Source organism: Dermacentor variabilis, chromosome 2 (genome assembly GCF_050947875.1).
Source record: "Dermacentor variabilis isolate Ectoservices chromosome 2, ASM5094787v1, whole genome shotgun sequence".
Taxonomy (NCBI): Eukaryota; Metazoa; Arthropoda; class Arachnida; order Ixodida; family Ixodidae; genus Dermacentor; species Dermacentor variabilis.
In genome coordinates, this window is record NC_134569.1 from 182448893 (window position 1) to 182466276 (window position 17384).

At 47.8% G+C, this 17384-nt stretch overlaps 1 protein-coding gene across 1 annotated transcript in view; it reads right to left on the reverse strand.

The window, feature by feature from the left end:
• The window catches only part of LOC142570581 (ATP-binding cassette sub-family A member 2-like), a 92683-nt gene that overhangs the window by 69683 nt on the left and 5616 nt on the right, over positions 1-17384 (reverse strand). The window contains exon 3 of the mRNA XM_075678952.1: positions 1020-1453. Within this exon, the coding sequence (XP_075535067.1) occupies positions 1020-1453 (434 nt within the window). The remainder of the gene's footprint in view (positions 1-1019; positions 1454-17384) is intronic.

The window sequence follows — 17384 nt, forward strand, 5'->3', positions numbered from 1 at the left end:
GCTTCCTTCCTGAGTCAAGTGACCTCGTGAATAGCAAGTCTAAACAAAACGACGCAGAAGTGCTAGCTGCAGATACAGGTGCCAAATGCACCAACCCAAAGTGTAGGGGGCAATCACGGAGTCAGTGCAATACGCAGCCGACGCGCTGCCATCTTCGTTGCTGAAATAAAGTATTTATTAATGTCTTAGCATGGCTAGTAACGTTTTACGATGCCTTTGACGTTAAACTTTACCGTTATGTTTCATCGCACGCTGTGAGTTTTACCATTCCCTTTTGCAAGAGGTGCCCTTCATGTTATGGTTGAGTAGCTTCTTTGATTTGGCTGTGCGCGGAGACGGCCGTGTTCATATCGTGCGAGCGCAGCGCGGTTGCAGCGCGTCTTGCGAACTGAGCGTACGTCAGCGACGGTTAAACTGGGACGTCTGCTGCGGACAGCCAAGTGCTAGCGTATCTTCTTTATCACAAGTGGTGGCCATCAATGCTACCTTTTCTTTTTGTTTCAATCAGAAAAGCACATGCAATACGTTCAGTTAAACGAAAAACGGAATTTCACCCGTTTCAAGCATCTAATCACCGGTGTGTCCTAGCAACTATCGAGGAATCGAATGTGTAATTAATCTCCTCCTGTATGTTAGACTGACACTTGCTTAATTGAGATGGGGGATGTTTACGTGCACGTACGACTAAACCGCTAGTGCAGCGCCAGGTCGTCTGTTACAAAATGCTTGCAGGGCGCCTCCTATTCCAAAGTAGCGAGTCCACGACGAAGGCAAACTCGTTTTGATGTGTTCCTGCACGAAGTCAGCGATGAGCGCAGTGTAGGCGGCGCGACTACACTAAGAAATGAAACACGAACGTGCTGAGCCCTCTGAACGACGGCGGCGTGAACAGCCAAACAGAAGCGACCTATACAAACTCGCACCCCGACGCAGCTGCGTATGTCGCCTGCATCGCATGTTAAAATCGCCGTTGCTCGACGCCCGGGAGATGACGCTAACCGAGTAATTTGTCGACTCACCGACACCCGTGAAATGTAGCTCTTTCTCAAAGCCGAATAAGTACACGGTGAAAGAGGCACCGAACGGCGGCAGGTACTGCACGAGGAAGTCGAACACGAAGTGTGCGGCCGTGTATAGCGAGCCCGAGACGCCCGTCATGAGCTGGAGCTCGAGCGCGCCGCTTCTCTTCTCAACGACGGGGAAGATGACCATCGTCGACACGGTCAGACCTAGGATGGCTTGCGGCGCGAAGTTCCAAAAAACTACAGCTACTTTTATCGCTTCTGAAACGTCGCTGGAACCCTGCTCCGGATCGTCCGTGCTGTAAAAGGACGCACTAGTGGTCACACGGGCCTTGGGAGAGCGCAATTGGGCGCGCAGTAGCGCCGTGGTAATCAGGTTCCAGAGCACGTTTGCGGAGACGGGACTCGCGGGGTTGTACCAGCCCTCGATCCTGCGTCAGAAGGAGACATGTACATGTTAAAGAAAGAGAAGCACATCGTCGCAATTACAATTGCTAGTGTTCAAAACGCCATTGATTATGGTCACCAGTTACAGACGCAGGAAGGCAACTAGCACTTTCTAAAATGTAATTAATTACCTCAGCGTTACTTTCCACTATATATTTATAAGCATTGCGAAGAAAGAGTAAATAGAACCAGCTGGACTAGCTATTTCAATGCGGCCTCTGCAGACCTTCACATGTCGTCTATTTTCACAAAGAATCCGTTTTCAAAATTTTCTTCCGTAATATTCCCTCTCTTTCTTGCGAAGTCATAAAGCATCGACACTGAAAACTCGCTCGATGGGCATACTGCAGAGAATGGCCGTGTTGTGATGTACGAACACTTCTTCCACAATATAAGATCTGCTGACAAGCATGGCTATTTAAAATACAGCGTATCGATTCTCCGAACTGTAATTTATGCGAAGAGACGACACATTGAACACTGTCTGCGGTCTTGCCCAAAATACTGAGATAAAAGGAGGCTCGGCTTGAGAACCCGCAAAAAAATTGCCATAATGCACGCGTGCTTGCAAGGCCTCGTGGTTCCATAAGGGGGAGTATACAGCCTGTAAAAGCGCTTCCAAGTCTTCTTGGATTCCTAAGCAAGAGTGGTTTCACTCGGCAGGGAATGGGCTCTCAAACCTGCATGAAGAGTCGGATGATGCGACAAAATATAAATAAAAAGGGCCTAGGCTTCCGACTGGCGAAACCAGGTGAAGCTGTTCATTTGTCGCGTGCAAGCCTCTTCTACACATCTGCTCTAGTTGTTGACAAGAAAACGAACGCATTCGTTGGCATTGGTGCATCCGCCGCTATCGTCCAGACTAACAGTGCACGACTGAGACGGCCTGATATGATGACACTGATATGATGGAAGGCGAGGCGCTCATGATAAATTGACGCGTACTATATCATGCCTCGGAAGCAGTGCTGAAGCATAGGCGCTAGTGCTTACAGGACTACCCTGTAACGACCGGTCATCAGTGCAGCGTGTTCCTATTCTACTGGACTGGAGAAGTACGCACGGAAGAAAAGCGCCAAGGTATCAGCGCTTCTTCCGCTACTTCCAGAAGTCTCTGAAAGCTATCGTCAGGGGTCAAATTTGAGGCGCTTAACCCGGAATTCGTGTGGTTTTAGGGATATTCCAAGGGCAGATACAAAGTTCCAGGTACCACTCAAGCTAAGTGATACTAGAGTGGTGAGCTAGTTAAATTGGGTTTATTGGTGCAAAAGTGACTTATTAGTTCTGCCTTGTTGTAGCAATTGCTACGAACGGGTGGATGTCTGATTTTCCCTTTATTCAAAAGTGACTTATGCTTTGCTGCACCATACACAACGTGTTATTGGTGAGACCAAGTGATCAGCTTTCCATTCTTCACACATACAGACTTTTCCCCCTTCTACACCAGTAATTCAAATTACTGGTGTCGAAATTAAAAATGATAGGCACAACTAAGAAGGAAGACAGCGGTGTAGAGTAAAGAGCAAATAGGGGTAGCCGATATTTCACTTGACATTAAGATGGAAAGTGGAGCAAGGCAAACCATGCGCTGGAAAACGCAGATAGCCGGGTCAGGACGAAATTCGCTGCAAATGGAACCACTTAATGTGGTTTATTGAACAGGCACCGCTAGGCTAGTGGGACCCCTTTGCAAGTGGTAGCCCTTTGCAAGTGGCACCAAATTGAAACTGGGACCCCTTCGCAAACGGGACTCCTTCATTTCGCACCTGGGATATATTTATTTCGAGCTAGAAACAGTGTATTTCCAAGATGTAACGCGCTACATTACCAGCGTGGAACAGTAGGCATCTCAACTGGAAATATGAGTAACTGCCAGCTGGGACTTTCATCATTGCTTCCAGCTGGAGCCAGAAAATATCCCTGTCAAACTCCCCCCTTGAACAACAAACCACTATCATTGGTAGTGAGACATGAACAGGTGAAGTCTCAAGGTGAGAGTTCAAATCAAGCGACAATAAAACTGCTGACCAGAACTCGCACGGATCTCAGCTGACTGCTGTCGCATGTCACTTGTTTGCTTTCAGCAGGGATAGGCCACAAGGTCAGTTGGTTCAGTAAACTGCATGCAGCAGAAGCAGCATGGTGCTCAAACTTGAAATCATGTGAACACTTCTAACACGTGTTGTGGAATCATATATGGAATGCTTCCTTAAAATGTGGGACATAGTTAAATGCTTCCTTGTACATTTGAAATATATAATGACATGTGAGTGAAACATTGTTATACCTTCATCATACCCCACATACAGTTTATATGTTTCAAAGCGATGGCCCTTAGCATAAGCTAGTGGCCATATACCATACAAAAGTTGACTCAGGTTTAACTCTTGTGAACCTAGGTATCATGAGCGAAAGGTCTGGCTTGGGTTAGCAAAGACTATGCACACAGCGTTTCATCAGAGTTAGACCACCATCTTTCACACACGTCACAGCAGAGCTTGCCGCTAGCCGAAGGATGTGGTTCGTCAAACGTTCGTTGTGGCTGCCGTTGCTTGTATTCACGGCTTCGTCTCCTTCTCCTTGTTGCTGTTCGTGTTGCTGAACAACGGCGGCGGTTGCAGTAGCTTCGATCTTGGTACGCTTCTGCGCTTGGAAAGAAGCGTCTCTATGACGCGCTTATCTGTCCACCCTTTGAATCCGGTGTTTCAGCAGGAAAGATTGCGTTAGCTTGCGATGTCGCTGCCTGGCGTCTAGTTATATCTACTGGATGGTTGGATTCAGCTTGTCGCTTGCGCTGAAGCGCATGCAGAGATGGCGCAGCTGGTGCGCTATCCATGACAAGACCGAGACCGCGGTAGGAAACTCCCCGGCTTCGGTGGCAGAGGTAATCGGCGCCATCTATGAACAGGCCGAAGCCGAAAATTCGATTCCCTTGCATGGCATCGTAGGCCGTCGCGTGCACTCGCGCCGATCCAGGCAGCCGAGCCCTTCCCCCGAACTCCTCTGCCCGCGCCCTCCCTCGCAACTTCCTCACCTTCGTCTGTCCCCACACGCGCGCGCCATGCGGCCCCGCCGGCCCGGAGCCAGCTTAGCCCGCTGCATGACGTTTCATGTTTCGTTATCTGCTGTTATCCGGAAGCGTGCCCTGCTGTGCGTTGACCGGCGTGGGTAGTTTCGTCAATTTCGTGGTCCTCGGTAGCTGTGTGCTTGTGCTCCGCGATGTTTCACCCGTTTCACGACTCGTACCGCTCGTGCATCGTGCAGTGGTGCACGAATACCTCAAAAACAAGCCCTGCAAGATTGATCCGGGTGCCTAAAGACAACAGGTGAGCGCGCAGGCCCAAGGACAACAGAAGGCGCATGTACAGGCGTCGACAAAAGTGGTATACTCTACGCAGCGGGAGCCAGAGCAACGGCAAACTACATCGCAACGCCATCTACAAGCAGCCTCTGGGATCGAGACAGCCAATCATCATCAGCAGCAGTCTGGTTACGCCCACTGCAGGGCAAAGGCCTCTCCCATACTTCTCCAACAACCCCGGTCCTGTACTAATTGTGGCCATGTCGTCCCTGCAAACTTCTTAATCTCATCCGCCCAGCTAACTTTCTGCGGCCTCTGCTACGCTTCCCTTCCCTTGGAATCCAGTGCGTAACCCTTAATGACCATCAGTTATCTTCCCTCCTCATTACACGTCCTGCCCATGCCCCCCCACCCATTCTTTTCTTGATTTCAACTAAGATGTCATTAACTCGCGTGTGTTCCCTCACCCAATCTGCTCTTTTCCTATCCCTCAACGTTACACCCACAATTCTTTCCATAGTTCGTTGCGTCGTCCTCAATTTAAGTAGAGCCCTTTTCGTAAGTCTCTAGGTTTCTGCCCCGTAGGTGACTACTGGTAAGACAGAGCTATTATACACTTTTCTCTTGAGGGATAATGGCAACCTGCTGTTCATGATCTGAGAATGCCTGCCAAACACGCCCCAGCCCATTCCTATTCTTCTGATTATTTCCGTCTCATGATCCGGATCCGCCATCACTACCTGCCCTCAGTAGATGTATTCCCTTACCACTTCCAGTGCCTCGTTACCTATTGTAAATTGCTGTTGTCTTCCAGACTGTTAAACATTACCTTAGTTTTCTGCAGATTAATTTTTAGACCCGCTCTTCTGCTTTGCCTCTCCAGGTCAGTCAGCATGCATTGCAATTGGTCCCGTGAGTTACTAAGCAAGGCAATATCATCAGCGAATCGCAAGTTACTAAGGTATTCTCCACCAACTTTTATCCCCAATTCTTCCCAATCCAGGTCTCTGAATACCTCCTGTAAACACGCTGTGAATAGCATTGGAGAGATCTTATCTCCCTGCCTGACGCCTTTCTTTATTGGGATTTTGTGGCTTTCTTCATGGAGGACTACGGTGGCTGTGGAGCCGCTATAGATATCTTTAGTATTTTTACATACGGCTCGTCTACACCCTGATTCCCTAATGCCTCCATAACTGCTGAGGCTCCGACAGAATCAAGCGCTTTCTCGTAATCAATGAAAGCTATATATAAGGGTTGGTTATATTCCGCACATTTCTCTATCGCATGATTGATAGTGTGAATATGGTCAATTGTTGAGTAGCCTTTACGGAATCCTGCCCGGTCCTTTGCTTGAGAGAAGTCTAAGGTGTTCCTGATACTATTTGCGATTACCTAGTAAATAGTTTGTAGGCCATTGACAGTGCGCTGATCGGTCTATAATTTTTCAAGTCTTTGGCGTTCCCTTTCTTGTGGATAAGGATTATGTTAGCGTTTTTCCAAGATTCCGGTACGCTCGAGGTCAGGAGGCATTGGTATACAGGGTGGCCAGTTTCTCTGGAACAATCTGCCCACCATCCTTCAACAAATCTGCTGTTACCTGATCCTCCCCAGCTGTCTTCCTCCTTTGAATAGCTCCCAAGGCTTTCTTTACTTCTTCCGGCGTTACCTGTGGGATTTCGAATTCGTCTAGACTATTCTCTCTTCCACTATCGCCGTGGGTGCCACTGGTACAGTATAAATCTCTATAGACCTTCTCAGCCACTTGAACTATCTCATCCATATTAGTAATGATATTTCCGGCTTTGTCTCTTAACGAATACATCTGATTCTTGCCAATTCCTAGTTTCTTCTTCACTGCTTTTAGGCTTCCTCCGTTCCTGAGAGCATGTTCAATTCTATCTATATTATACTTCCTTATGTCAGCTGTCTTACGCTTGTTGATTAACTTCGAAAATTCTGCCAGTTCTATTCTAGCTGCAGGGTTAGAGGCTTTTATACAGTGGCGTTTCTTTATCAGATCTTTCGTGTCCTTCTATAGCTTACTGGTATCCTGTCTAACGGAGTTACCACCGACTTCTATTGTACACTCCTTAATGACGCCCACAAGATTGTCGTTCATTGGAATGGAATGTTATAAGCCCTCGAGCTAACTACTCCACAGAAAAACTGTCCTTCACCCTGCCCACTCTCCTGAATAACTATATCAAAACTACCACTGATATCTTAAAAATAACTAATGCTGCAATACGGCAACACTATGTATAAGGTTTCTAGTCTTTCTCATTGGATGATTATTGTGTTTATTTCCAATGTCCATTTCGGTGCCTATGTATGTTTTCGATGTTCTTTCCTGTAACCTTTTTACTGCTGCCTTGTAGAGGGGGCTGCGGGCCACTGTCAAGCTGCCGTTTCTTCATGCAGCTTTTACCTGCAGCCATGTCCATCTTTCTTGATGTGAAATAAACATTATTATTAGTTAAAAAATTGCTTGAACACTAAGGCCCTCTTCCTGAGTTAAAGTCGAATACGTGTTCTGTAGCTTGATCTGCAATTCCTGTATTTTCCCTCTTACCGCTAACTCATTGATCGGCTTCTTACGTACCAGTTTCTTCCGTTCCCTCCTCATGTCTAGGCTAATTCGAGCTCTTACCATCCTATGGTCACTGCAGCGCAACTTGCTGAGCACGTCCACATCTTGTATGATGTTAGGGTTAGCGCAGAGTATGAGGTCTATTTCATTTCTAGCCTCGCCGTTCGGGCTTCTCCACGTCCACTTTCGGCTATCCTGCTGGCGGAAAAAGGTATTCATTATCCGCATATTATTCTCTTCCGCAAACTCTACTAATAACTCTCCCCTGCTATTCCTAGTGCCTATGCCATATTCACCCACTGCCTTGTCTCCAGCCTGCTTCTTGCCTACCTTGGCATTGAGGTCGCCCATCAGTATAGGGTATTTTGTTTTCACTCTACCCATCGCAGATTCCACGTCTTCATAGAAGCTTTCGACTTTCTGGTCATCATGACCGGATGTAGGGGCGTAGACCTGTACAACCTTCATATTGTACCTCTTATTAAGTTTCACAACAAGACCTGGTACCCTCTAGTTAACGCTATTGAATTCCTGTATGTTACCAGCTATATTCTTATTAATCAGGAATTCTACTCCTAGTTTTCGTTTCTCCACTAAGCCCCGGTAGCACAGGACGTGCCAGCTTTTTAGCACTGTGTATGCTTCTTCTGGCCTCCTAACTTCACTGAGCCCTATTATATCCCATTTACTGCCCTCTAATAGCACTGCTAGACTCGCCTCGGTAGATAACGTTCTAGCGTTAAACGTTGCCAGGTTCACATTCCAATGGCGGCCTGTCCGGAGCCAGGTATTCTTAGCACCGTCTGCGGCATCGCAGGTTTGACCGCCGCCGTGGTCAGTTGCTTCGCAGCTGCTGGGGTCTCAGGGCCGGGGTTTGATTGTTGTGTTCATATAGGAGGTTGTGGCTAAGTACTGCAACTGGGTGGCCAATCCTGCTCTGGTGAGGGGTACGTTACCGGTTCTGGTCACCAGGATCAGGCCGCACTCCAGGCCTTTTTGTGCAATGTCATCAACACGCGGATTTCTTTTTCTTTCGTTTTTTTTAATCCGGTGCAAAATTGCGCGGCACCGGGATTCGAAGCACGGACCTCTCGCACGCGAGGCGGGTGTTCTATGTCTACGCCACCGCTTCAATGACAGCCAATGCGTGCCCTTTATTATCTGCAGGCATGTCGCTTGACTCGTGTCAATGTAGATGGCATTGCGATGCAGTGTGCCGCTGCTCCGGCTCCCGCTGCGTGCAGTATACCACTTTTGTCGTCGCCTGTACACGAACACAGCCCTGTGTATGGGTGCGCTCCATGAGCCTCCGGACATCGTTGCGCATTGATTGTGTTACACTTCCCTCTTGCCGGTAGAGAAATCTGATAAACAGATGTTCTTCCTCATTGTCACCTGGTCTATGACTTGTGTTTTTCTGCGCCAAGTCTAATTCTGCAACTTCAGTAACTTGCCCAGCTTTCTATACCGCCCTCAGTGATTTTTTCTGTGTGTCACGTTCTACAAACGTACTAACAGCTGAAAAATTACTGTTCGTGCTTGTGTACTAGCTCAGTAATGGCCGATAGGAAACCTGCGCGAACAAGCTTATTGTGTAGGCATGATACGCTTTCTTTTTTTTCTGGAAAGCATGAGCATTGCAAGTGTCCTAGATGCAGATTTTTGCAGTTCGTGTTCATTATACAAAGGAGTGCCCAGTAGGTACGACTTAGTGCCTTAAGTGACTTAATTTTACTGCTAAGCATTGCATTCGGGGCGAAAGAAAAGTCGTGTTGTTGGCTTATTTTACCTGATCTTTGATTGAGGAATAGGCCCTTTTGCGAATGTTTTCTGTGCTGCAGCAAAAGCTGACTACCTTCTGTTCCCCTTGCCGCCGTTACTCAAGTTGTGGCCAAGTCTAAAATAATGTGATAATGTGTATTTCAGTTTTAGTACAATGTTATTTTTGTTCTGCCATGTCTTTTTCAATTTCTTCAGCAGTAATGAAGATATCACGCATTTCATATACTTTCGTGCAGGTTTATAAGTAAGCTCTTTGTTTTGGTATGGCTGTCAATCAAACAATGTTAGCATTTTATTCTATTTCTTAGGTATATTGTGTGTCATTGTTTTTGCCATTGCCAGTGAGTTATCCCTTTCTATTGTAGTCATGATTATGTCATACATGTCGTCCAGTTTTGTAGCATAAACACCCGTGTACTCAGTTTTAGGTGCACGTTAGAGAACCCCAGGTGGTCGAAATTTCCGTAGTCCACCACTACGGCGTGCCTCATAATCAGAAAGTAGTTTTGACACGTAAAACACCCCAATTTTTTTTAAATATCTTAGTGCATATATCAGAAGCTCGCCTATATTTAGGTCTTGAGGGCGTTATATAAAAATTTTGTCTTTTTTTAATATGTGTGTGTACATGAAACGGCGTTCGCGTTTTCTAGCCCTTTTCTGTTATTTCTGATACTGACTTATCCTTATAGGTAGGTCGATATTATTTATACATTCCTTTGTCTCTGGCCTCGTCGAGAGGCACAAGAGAAGCGAAAAAAAATAATTAAAGGAGAAAAGAAAACGGGAGAAAACATGCCAAAGGAATGGAAGAAGCCCGTTCTGACGCAGTCGCTAACGAATGAGGAATGCTATGCCTACTCTAAGCTACACCAAACGCGTCTGCGGTCAGTCAGACATGGTTTATACACTTCGCGCACGGAAAATACCGTGCAATGAATGATTACCAGAAGAAGGCGTGCGCCACATATAAGGCTTAGCCAATGGGCGTGACGTAGGTGAATCGGAAGGACAAAGCTGTAACTAGAAAGCATTGCTAGGCTAACGGAGCACGACTTATCGCGATAGGCAGGTCAATATTATTTATACATTCCGTTGTCTCTGGCCGCCTTGAGAGGGCCGAGACAAGAAAATAAGGATATTAACAAAAATGGAGAAAAGGTTTGCAAATAACTCTAACATCGGCTTTCTGAGCCGCACGTAAGAAGGCGACCTTGAAAGCGGCTAAGTACCCAAGACGTTTCAACAAGCTTGAACCGCGCTTAAACAAGAACAGAAAGAAAAAAATGGCTGAGTGTGCCACCTCGCTCATCCAAAATACTCGGTGTTGCGCTGCTAAGCCCGAGGTTGCGAGATCGAATCCCGACCGCGCGTGACGGATGTATTTCGATTGGTAATAAATAAAAAGAAACGCTAGTGTAACATGCATGCACGTTAAGGAACCCCTGGTGGTCAAAGCGAACCCGCAGTCCTCCACTACGGCGTACCTCATAATCATGTCGTGGTTTCGGCACGTAAAACCTCAGAATTTAATTGTTTTTTGAACACAAACACACACGCAAGACCCTTGCAGCGACTTGCCGCCATGTTACCTGTCATGCGGTGTGCGAAATCGTGGTCATCATGGCGTCATGATTTTATATATATGTAGCCAGCGTCTCTACTGATACCGCTTTCTGTAAATATTAATTACAGACTTTTCGTGAAGTAAACATATGGTAATAGGAGCTAATTATATTAACCGTAGAGTCATAGCATGTGACAATGTACTAGACTAGTAGAACTTGCGGCATGAAAGAAAGAAAACATCACAGTGGCGTTCATTGTTGCCTGATGTCGACATTGGGTGAGGTGTGTTAAAGTGGTTTAAAGCGCAGTTCTTAGAGGCCAGTTTCTGCGTAGAGCATCTGCGTGCCTCGGCGCCGTAGCTCGTAACCGAGCGAACGAGCACATTGAAAAATGAAAGCGAACGCGGAGCGCAGCGGTAGCTGAAAGGGAACACGAGGAGGAAAGTGGAGGAGGAGGTTATACTGAAAGCATGAGACAGAAAGTTGAGGAGTAGCGGAGGTGAAACGGCCCGCGCATGCGCTGACTTGCCGGTGGCCCCGGCATCTGAAGCCGCGTGGGTGATATCTGCATTTCCGAGGGGGGGGGGGGGGGCAGGGTGATGTGAGGTGGGGATGACTACGATTGCCGGCAGGCCAACTGCTGCGATCAGTGGGCGGTACCAGCGTGTGTGACGGGTATCACTGCTCCTGCAAGGGGCGATGACGAGCTGCTACGAGTAAGGATCGATGTGACACGTCCTTGGGTGTTGTGGCCGCTGACACTGGTGGCACAATTTCCCCGCGACGAAGGCCCACTCTCGTCGTTGGTGGAGCGAAATCGCGAGAAGAAAAGCGTAGTGCCGCACAAGACGGGCTGTGCGACGACGATGGCTACAATATGGCACCAGAGGTAGCGTGCGTCGTCTGTATGGAAACAAGGCGCTACATAAACGGAGGGTTGTCTGCGGCGGCTATCAGTCGCGCTCACGCGTCACCCACACGCTGCCTCTCCTGATCTCCCGATTAGCGAGGCAGTCGTGCCACACTTCGCTCCCTTTGCAATGTGCCGCACGAGACAAATTGTTCGCGCCAGCCACGCTACTAACAGCGTTCTCTTCCTAAGATAAACCTTGTATCTAATGTATTAACACAAAATAATGACACGCGAAATGAAAATACATATAGAGTGATGCTGAAATTTCGCAATAGGGAGTATCGCAATTGTCGGAAATTTTCTTTTCGTAGGGAAGCAATTGCAGTCCTATCTATACACACCAGCCGTTTGCGCAGCGGTCCAACTGGTCAAACCGCAGCAAGCGTCTTACTACAGGGCGTTAACAGTGTAGCAGGATTGGCTACACTGTGTCGATCAGGCGCGGGCTGCCCTTGTCTACTAATGAGAAGGTTTAACGCGTTTTTTGCGAACAAGTAATACGGTGCACTTTCGATTGCGATTGACTGCGATGAACGATGATCATTTCCAGACGAAAGGAGTTCTCTCCCAAAACGAATGAAGCGAAAATGTAATGTTCGGTTGCTGCAAAAGCCAAAGTTTTTCGTCCTCATGCAAACACTACCTTGAAAGGTAAAAAATTTGGACATCTCACAGCAGAATATCAAAAATTACGTAGGGTATGTGTTCACTATTGCTTGCCGCACCCCAGCCAGAGGTTTCTTCTTCCAGCGGAAAAATGCTATATCCAGTTGTTCCCAGCTGGCTCTGCAAAATATTCAGATGGATGGATTCATTCAAGCTGCAAATCGCTATGAAAATATTATTACATACTGCTATTCACACCCCATTTTCTTATAGCGAAGCTGTATATGGCTAGCCGATTCGTGTGTCCGTCGCCTGTACGTTGAAAACTCCTCCGGCGCAGCCGCATCCGCGAAAATAAACAGAGGCGCGCGATTGCCTGCGCCAAGTGACATCGTTTCTCTCCGTCGCAGCAGAGTGCGCGCGCAGCGGTTTCTCTCCGGCACCGAAATGGGCAGGCCACGCGCCATACGTATTACTGAGGAGCAGAGGTTTTGATCAGCAACGCCACGAGCAGAACCGAAAGTGATCTCGTCTGTGCCATGCCGCTGCTACATCCCGGGCGCAAGAACCGGCTCGTGCAGCCGAGCGCAATCAGTAACTGCACACAGAGGATCCGGCAGCCTACTAAGCCGTCGTTTAATAAGCCATCGGGATTAACCCAGCGATAAACACTGGGGCCACACGTTTCAGCTTCACTGGTTAACCATCTGTACGGAGTGCTTGGGCGGTGATTTTTTATGTGATAGACTATTTTGACCTGCATTTGCAGTACTTATTGTTCCTGCGAACTTATTATTGCAGTAGCAGTTATGTATATACTGGAGGTGCATTTTTGTCCTCGTCGCCGTGGGCATCGCCGTGATGTTCCGTATAGTGTCCAAGGGTGATAACACCGTCGCCGCGCTTCGTATGCTTTATGTGCGAGAGAAAGCGCACGAGGGCAGCCGACGATCGCGGCTCAATCTAGCGCGAGCAACGAGGAAAGCGGATAGGTGCACGCCGTCTTCCGTTGCCCGAAAAGCCCGCATGTCCTGCTTTTCTGGACACGTACCTACTAGCGTCTCAAGCGGCCGCGGCATGAAGCTAGCGCGTTTTCAATGGAACGAGCGGCTTTTTCGCGAGTAATTAAAGCTGCAGGTCGATTATTGAAAAAAAAAGGCATGAGACAAACATGTTCTAGAAGACAATCCACACGAGACAAATGCAATGATCACTCTGTGCAAAGCTAGAATTTTGTTCCCAGAGCAGCAATGGAAGCCTACGGAGACGACGAAAGCTTGAACTCGATCTCCGACAAAAAATTTCTAGCCGTGATAAAACTACAGCTATTATCGTAGTAGCCGCTAGAGCGTATGTAGTCCGGAGACTCAGCTTACGATTGACGTCTATCTCGGCTCTCTATCTCGGTACCTTAGGCTAGTCACCTAAGGAAGACGACGGTATTGAATGCGGACACTTTTCGTGTAGAGAAGATGCTGACGTGTCTTGATGTGAACTGAGTCAATATGCTCCTGTCTGATGTCGGCTTCCGTGTCTGGAGCCAGTGTTACTTAGGTAAAATAGACCATTTTTCCTTCATTCCCACTACCGGACGTACTCGCCAAAGGACTTACTGGATTACTGGCTCAAATGCCACCTCCAGCCGCAACACTGTCTTATATACCAGTGGGCTCGCGGTGGTGGGGATCGAGTCAAGCACCTCGCAGCTGAGCCAGGCGTCCCACCCACTCAGCTGTTTTATACCTGGTGGTACTGCGCTATGTCTAAGTTATCTTTCCCTGGGCTTTTGATGAAATTGAAAATTTTCCTGCAGTTGGCCTTTGAAAGTGTCGCTAAATCAGTGGTTGACAGCAAATACTGCGAACGCATAATTCTAATGGCGGTAATCATTATCTAATGATCTTGAATCACATTTTTTATATGTAAAAAAATTGCAGCAGAATACATCTTTATGGCTGTCGACGTTAATGCGTTAGTATTGAATCAGCATAGCGACACAATGTATTGTCATCCCTCAAATGAATTATTCATGAGGCGTGTGCTGCAGCGGGACTGTTCTTCCAAATTGCAGCTCTCAGCCATGCGTCGAGCTTATCGCTTATAAGGACCGACTGCGCTTCCTTTCTGTGTGCCACCGCCAAAGAAGCGGACACATTGTGAAGCCGATGCCTAGAGCCGCTCACTTCCCCACGGTCCGCGCGCACCGTTCTTTCGCACGAGCCGCGATATAGAGAGCTGCAGTGCGATAGTGCATGAGTGCAGTCACGTGATTTTAACGCGACAGGGATAAGGACCTCGTGTCGCAGAAAAGCTGGTGTCGTCGGTGGCGCTGACCATGATCGAACAATGGCTGAAGGCAATTCATAAATAAAAACAACTTGCAAGATGGGCTGGCTGGGAATTAAACCCGGGTCTCCGGAGTGTGAGACGGAGACGCTACCACTCAGCCATGAGTTCGACGCTTTAAAGCGGGCCAAAAGCGCCTCTAGTGAATACGGTGTTGCTTTAGAAACGTGCCGTAGAAAGTTATACTGCGGTGTATATCGGTAATTGTGAGCATGTAAATTACAGAAGTCACAGTTAAACGCGTAGCGAAGTACGTTTCCGCTACATTTCTCCTGCGCTTGGCGCGCACGAAGAGCCATCTCGCGGCACACACAGAAGACTCCCTCCTCGCAATGTACGGCGCTGCTCCGACAGGTGGCGCGCCTCTTGCCCGCGCTTCTGGTTTGGATATTGTGGCGAATGGACGTGCTTTTCGGGGCTCCGTGGCGACGACGAAATCATAAGTTTTTGTGCATGCATTGAGCTTGCTTGTTTTTTTATTTGTTGGTTTTTTGCATTTAAATAGTAATTGTGGGGTTTTCCTTTTCTTGCCTTCTTTTGTCTCTCGTATTTCGGGTGCGCGGGTGTGCTTCGTGTACATTTGTTTTGCAGGGTGATTAGAGTGTCCTTTCGTGCCACGTGTTCCAACACCTGCAGCCGGGTGGGACGTTGAGTGTTTTTAGTCTTTAAATAGTAGCTTGGAAGTAGCAAGACAAATAGCTATTAGTGGTTTTACTGTGCGTGTTTGGTAGAAAAGTGAGAGCGTGGCCGCGTGGTTGAGCGCGTGCGAGAGCGTGTCATACCTTCGGTCTCCGGGGCATTGATTGTTCTTGAAACAGTGGTGAGAGTTGCTTTGCGGCATTTTCAGGATTTGGGTCCTGTGCGTATCGGTTTTTTCTAAAGGGCACGTGATCTGAATTGATATAGTATTATAGTATTTGCAAAAAGCCGTGCAATAATACATGGCGAGAAAGCCGGTAAAGCAGGCAGTACAGGGGGGGGGGGGGGGTGCGGTCCCTCAAGGCAGATGAGGAGACGGATGAGAATGGAGAGGGCGTCGAATCAACCGGCACAAAGTGTGATGTCGATACTAGGCTGCAGAAAACGGAGGCTTTTCCGGAAAAGCTTCTCAAACAGGTGCAAGAGCTCAAAAATGAGCTAAACAGGGAGCGTGAGGCAGGGAAGGTAGTTGAAAATAGACTTCAAGCAGCCGAGGAAAAACTGAACAGGGCCGCCATTGTGACCGACAATGTGCGTGACAATGGAACGCAGACTACCGACGCGACAGGCGAGGGAGGGTCAGAGAAATACGTGGAACGCAGGCAGGGTGATGAAGGGTTACCTGGAAAGAGCAGCACCTACCTTGAGGCCGCTACGCGGAAAAAGCAGGAGCCCAGGGGACAATGCCCCTTGTCGAGTCCGAATCACGCGGAAAATGACAAAGGGAAGCAGGGAGAGGTAGGAGAGAGTGAAAGGGTCAGGACTAGCCAGGACAGGAAAGGAAAGGGCCAGGACTAGCCCAGCGCTTGGCGAATGGGGTGGACGACTTGCGTGAGCTATCCACCCAGGTGCAGATCGTGGTGTGCACGGTGCCGGAGGTGCCTGTGCGTGACATTCATGTACAAAGAGCCGTAGTTGCTGCTGATGAGGCAATATGGAAAGTGAGCCGAGAGAAAGGCTTTGAGGTTGTTGAAGTAAACAGGGAAGTGAGAAGTTGTGGTGGTTTTAAACGAGACGGGATCCACTTCAATTACAGGCTAGCACGAGAAGAGGGCTGGCGACTTGGTGGTCACGCTGATGCTTTTTTAGGGGGCCCGCGGGCGCTCACGAGGTCAGAGTAGATAGTAATGTAGAAGGTCCCCTAGGGAAACATCAGAAGAGCATTGCCGTCGATAACAGAAAAAAGGAGGAAAGCAAGAAAAAGAGCTCGCCATGCAATAGGCTACATAAACATGCAGGGCGGCAGAAGAAAGGAAAAGTGGGCAGAGATTGAGAAGCAGTTACACAGAGAACAAATAGGGGTGTATGCGGTTATAGAAACCCGCCTTAGAGACTCAGAAGAGCCGCCAGTTATTGAGAATTATGTTTGGGAAGGGTGCAACAGAACTAAGTCGGAAAGAAAGGGAGGGGGAGTCGGAACGCTCATCCATCAGGGAGCCAAATGGAAAAGAGTAAATTCAAAATGTCAAGAGCATCATTGGTTATCAGGTACAATGAGTGGGGAATACACTTGGCTGGGCGTTACTTATTTGTGGACCGGAACAAATTGCACAGAGAAGAATAAAGAGTTAGTGGAATGCATAAGCGCTGATATTAAGGATTTCAGGAATGGTGCTGAAATTGTCCTATTAGGCGACATGAATGCCCACATACAGGATTTAGATGGCTATACCGACAATAACGGGAAGTCAATGCTGGACCTCTGTGAACAACATAACCTCGTGATCGTGAATACAGGGCCTAAGTGTGAAGGACAGATCACGTGGGAAGTGGGAAACCGGCAATCGACCATTGATTACTGTCTGATGACAGAAGGAATTCATGATGAGTTGAGAGAAATGGTCATCGATGAGGAAGGGTTTAGCAGCATAGGGAGTGACCATAAACGCATCATTTTGAACATGGGATAGTAGTTGGGAAAGAGAGGAAGGAGAGAAAAATAGCCAGTCCAAATTTGAACGCTAAACGAATAGCAAATACAGTCACTAGAGTTGAGGAAGAACTTGGCAAATGGCCAAGTAAGAGTGGGAATATGGTGAGCTAAGTGTAATAACGACAGAAATACGGAAAGAGAAACATGTTCGTTGGAAAGGAAAAAAGAAACCGA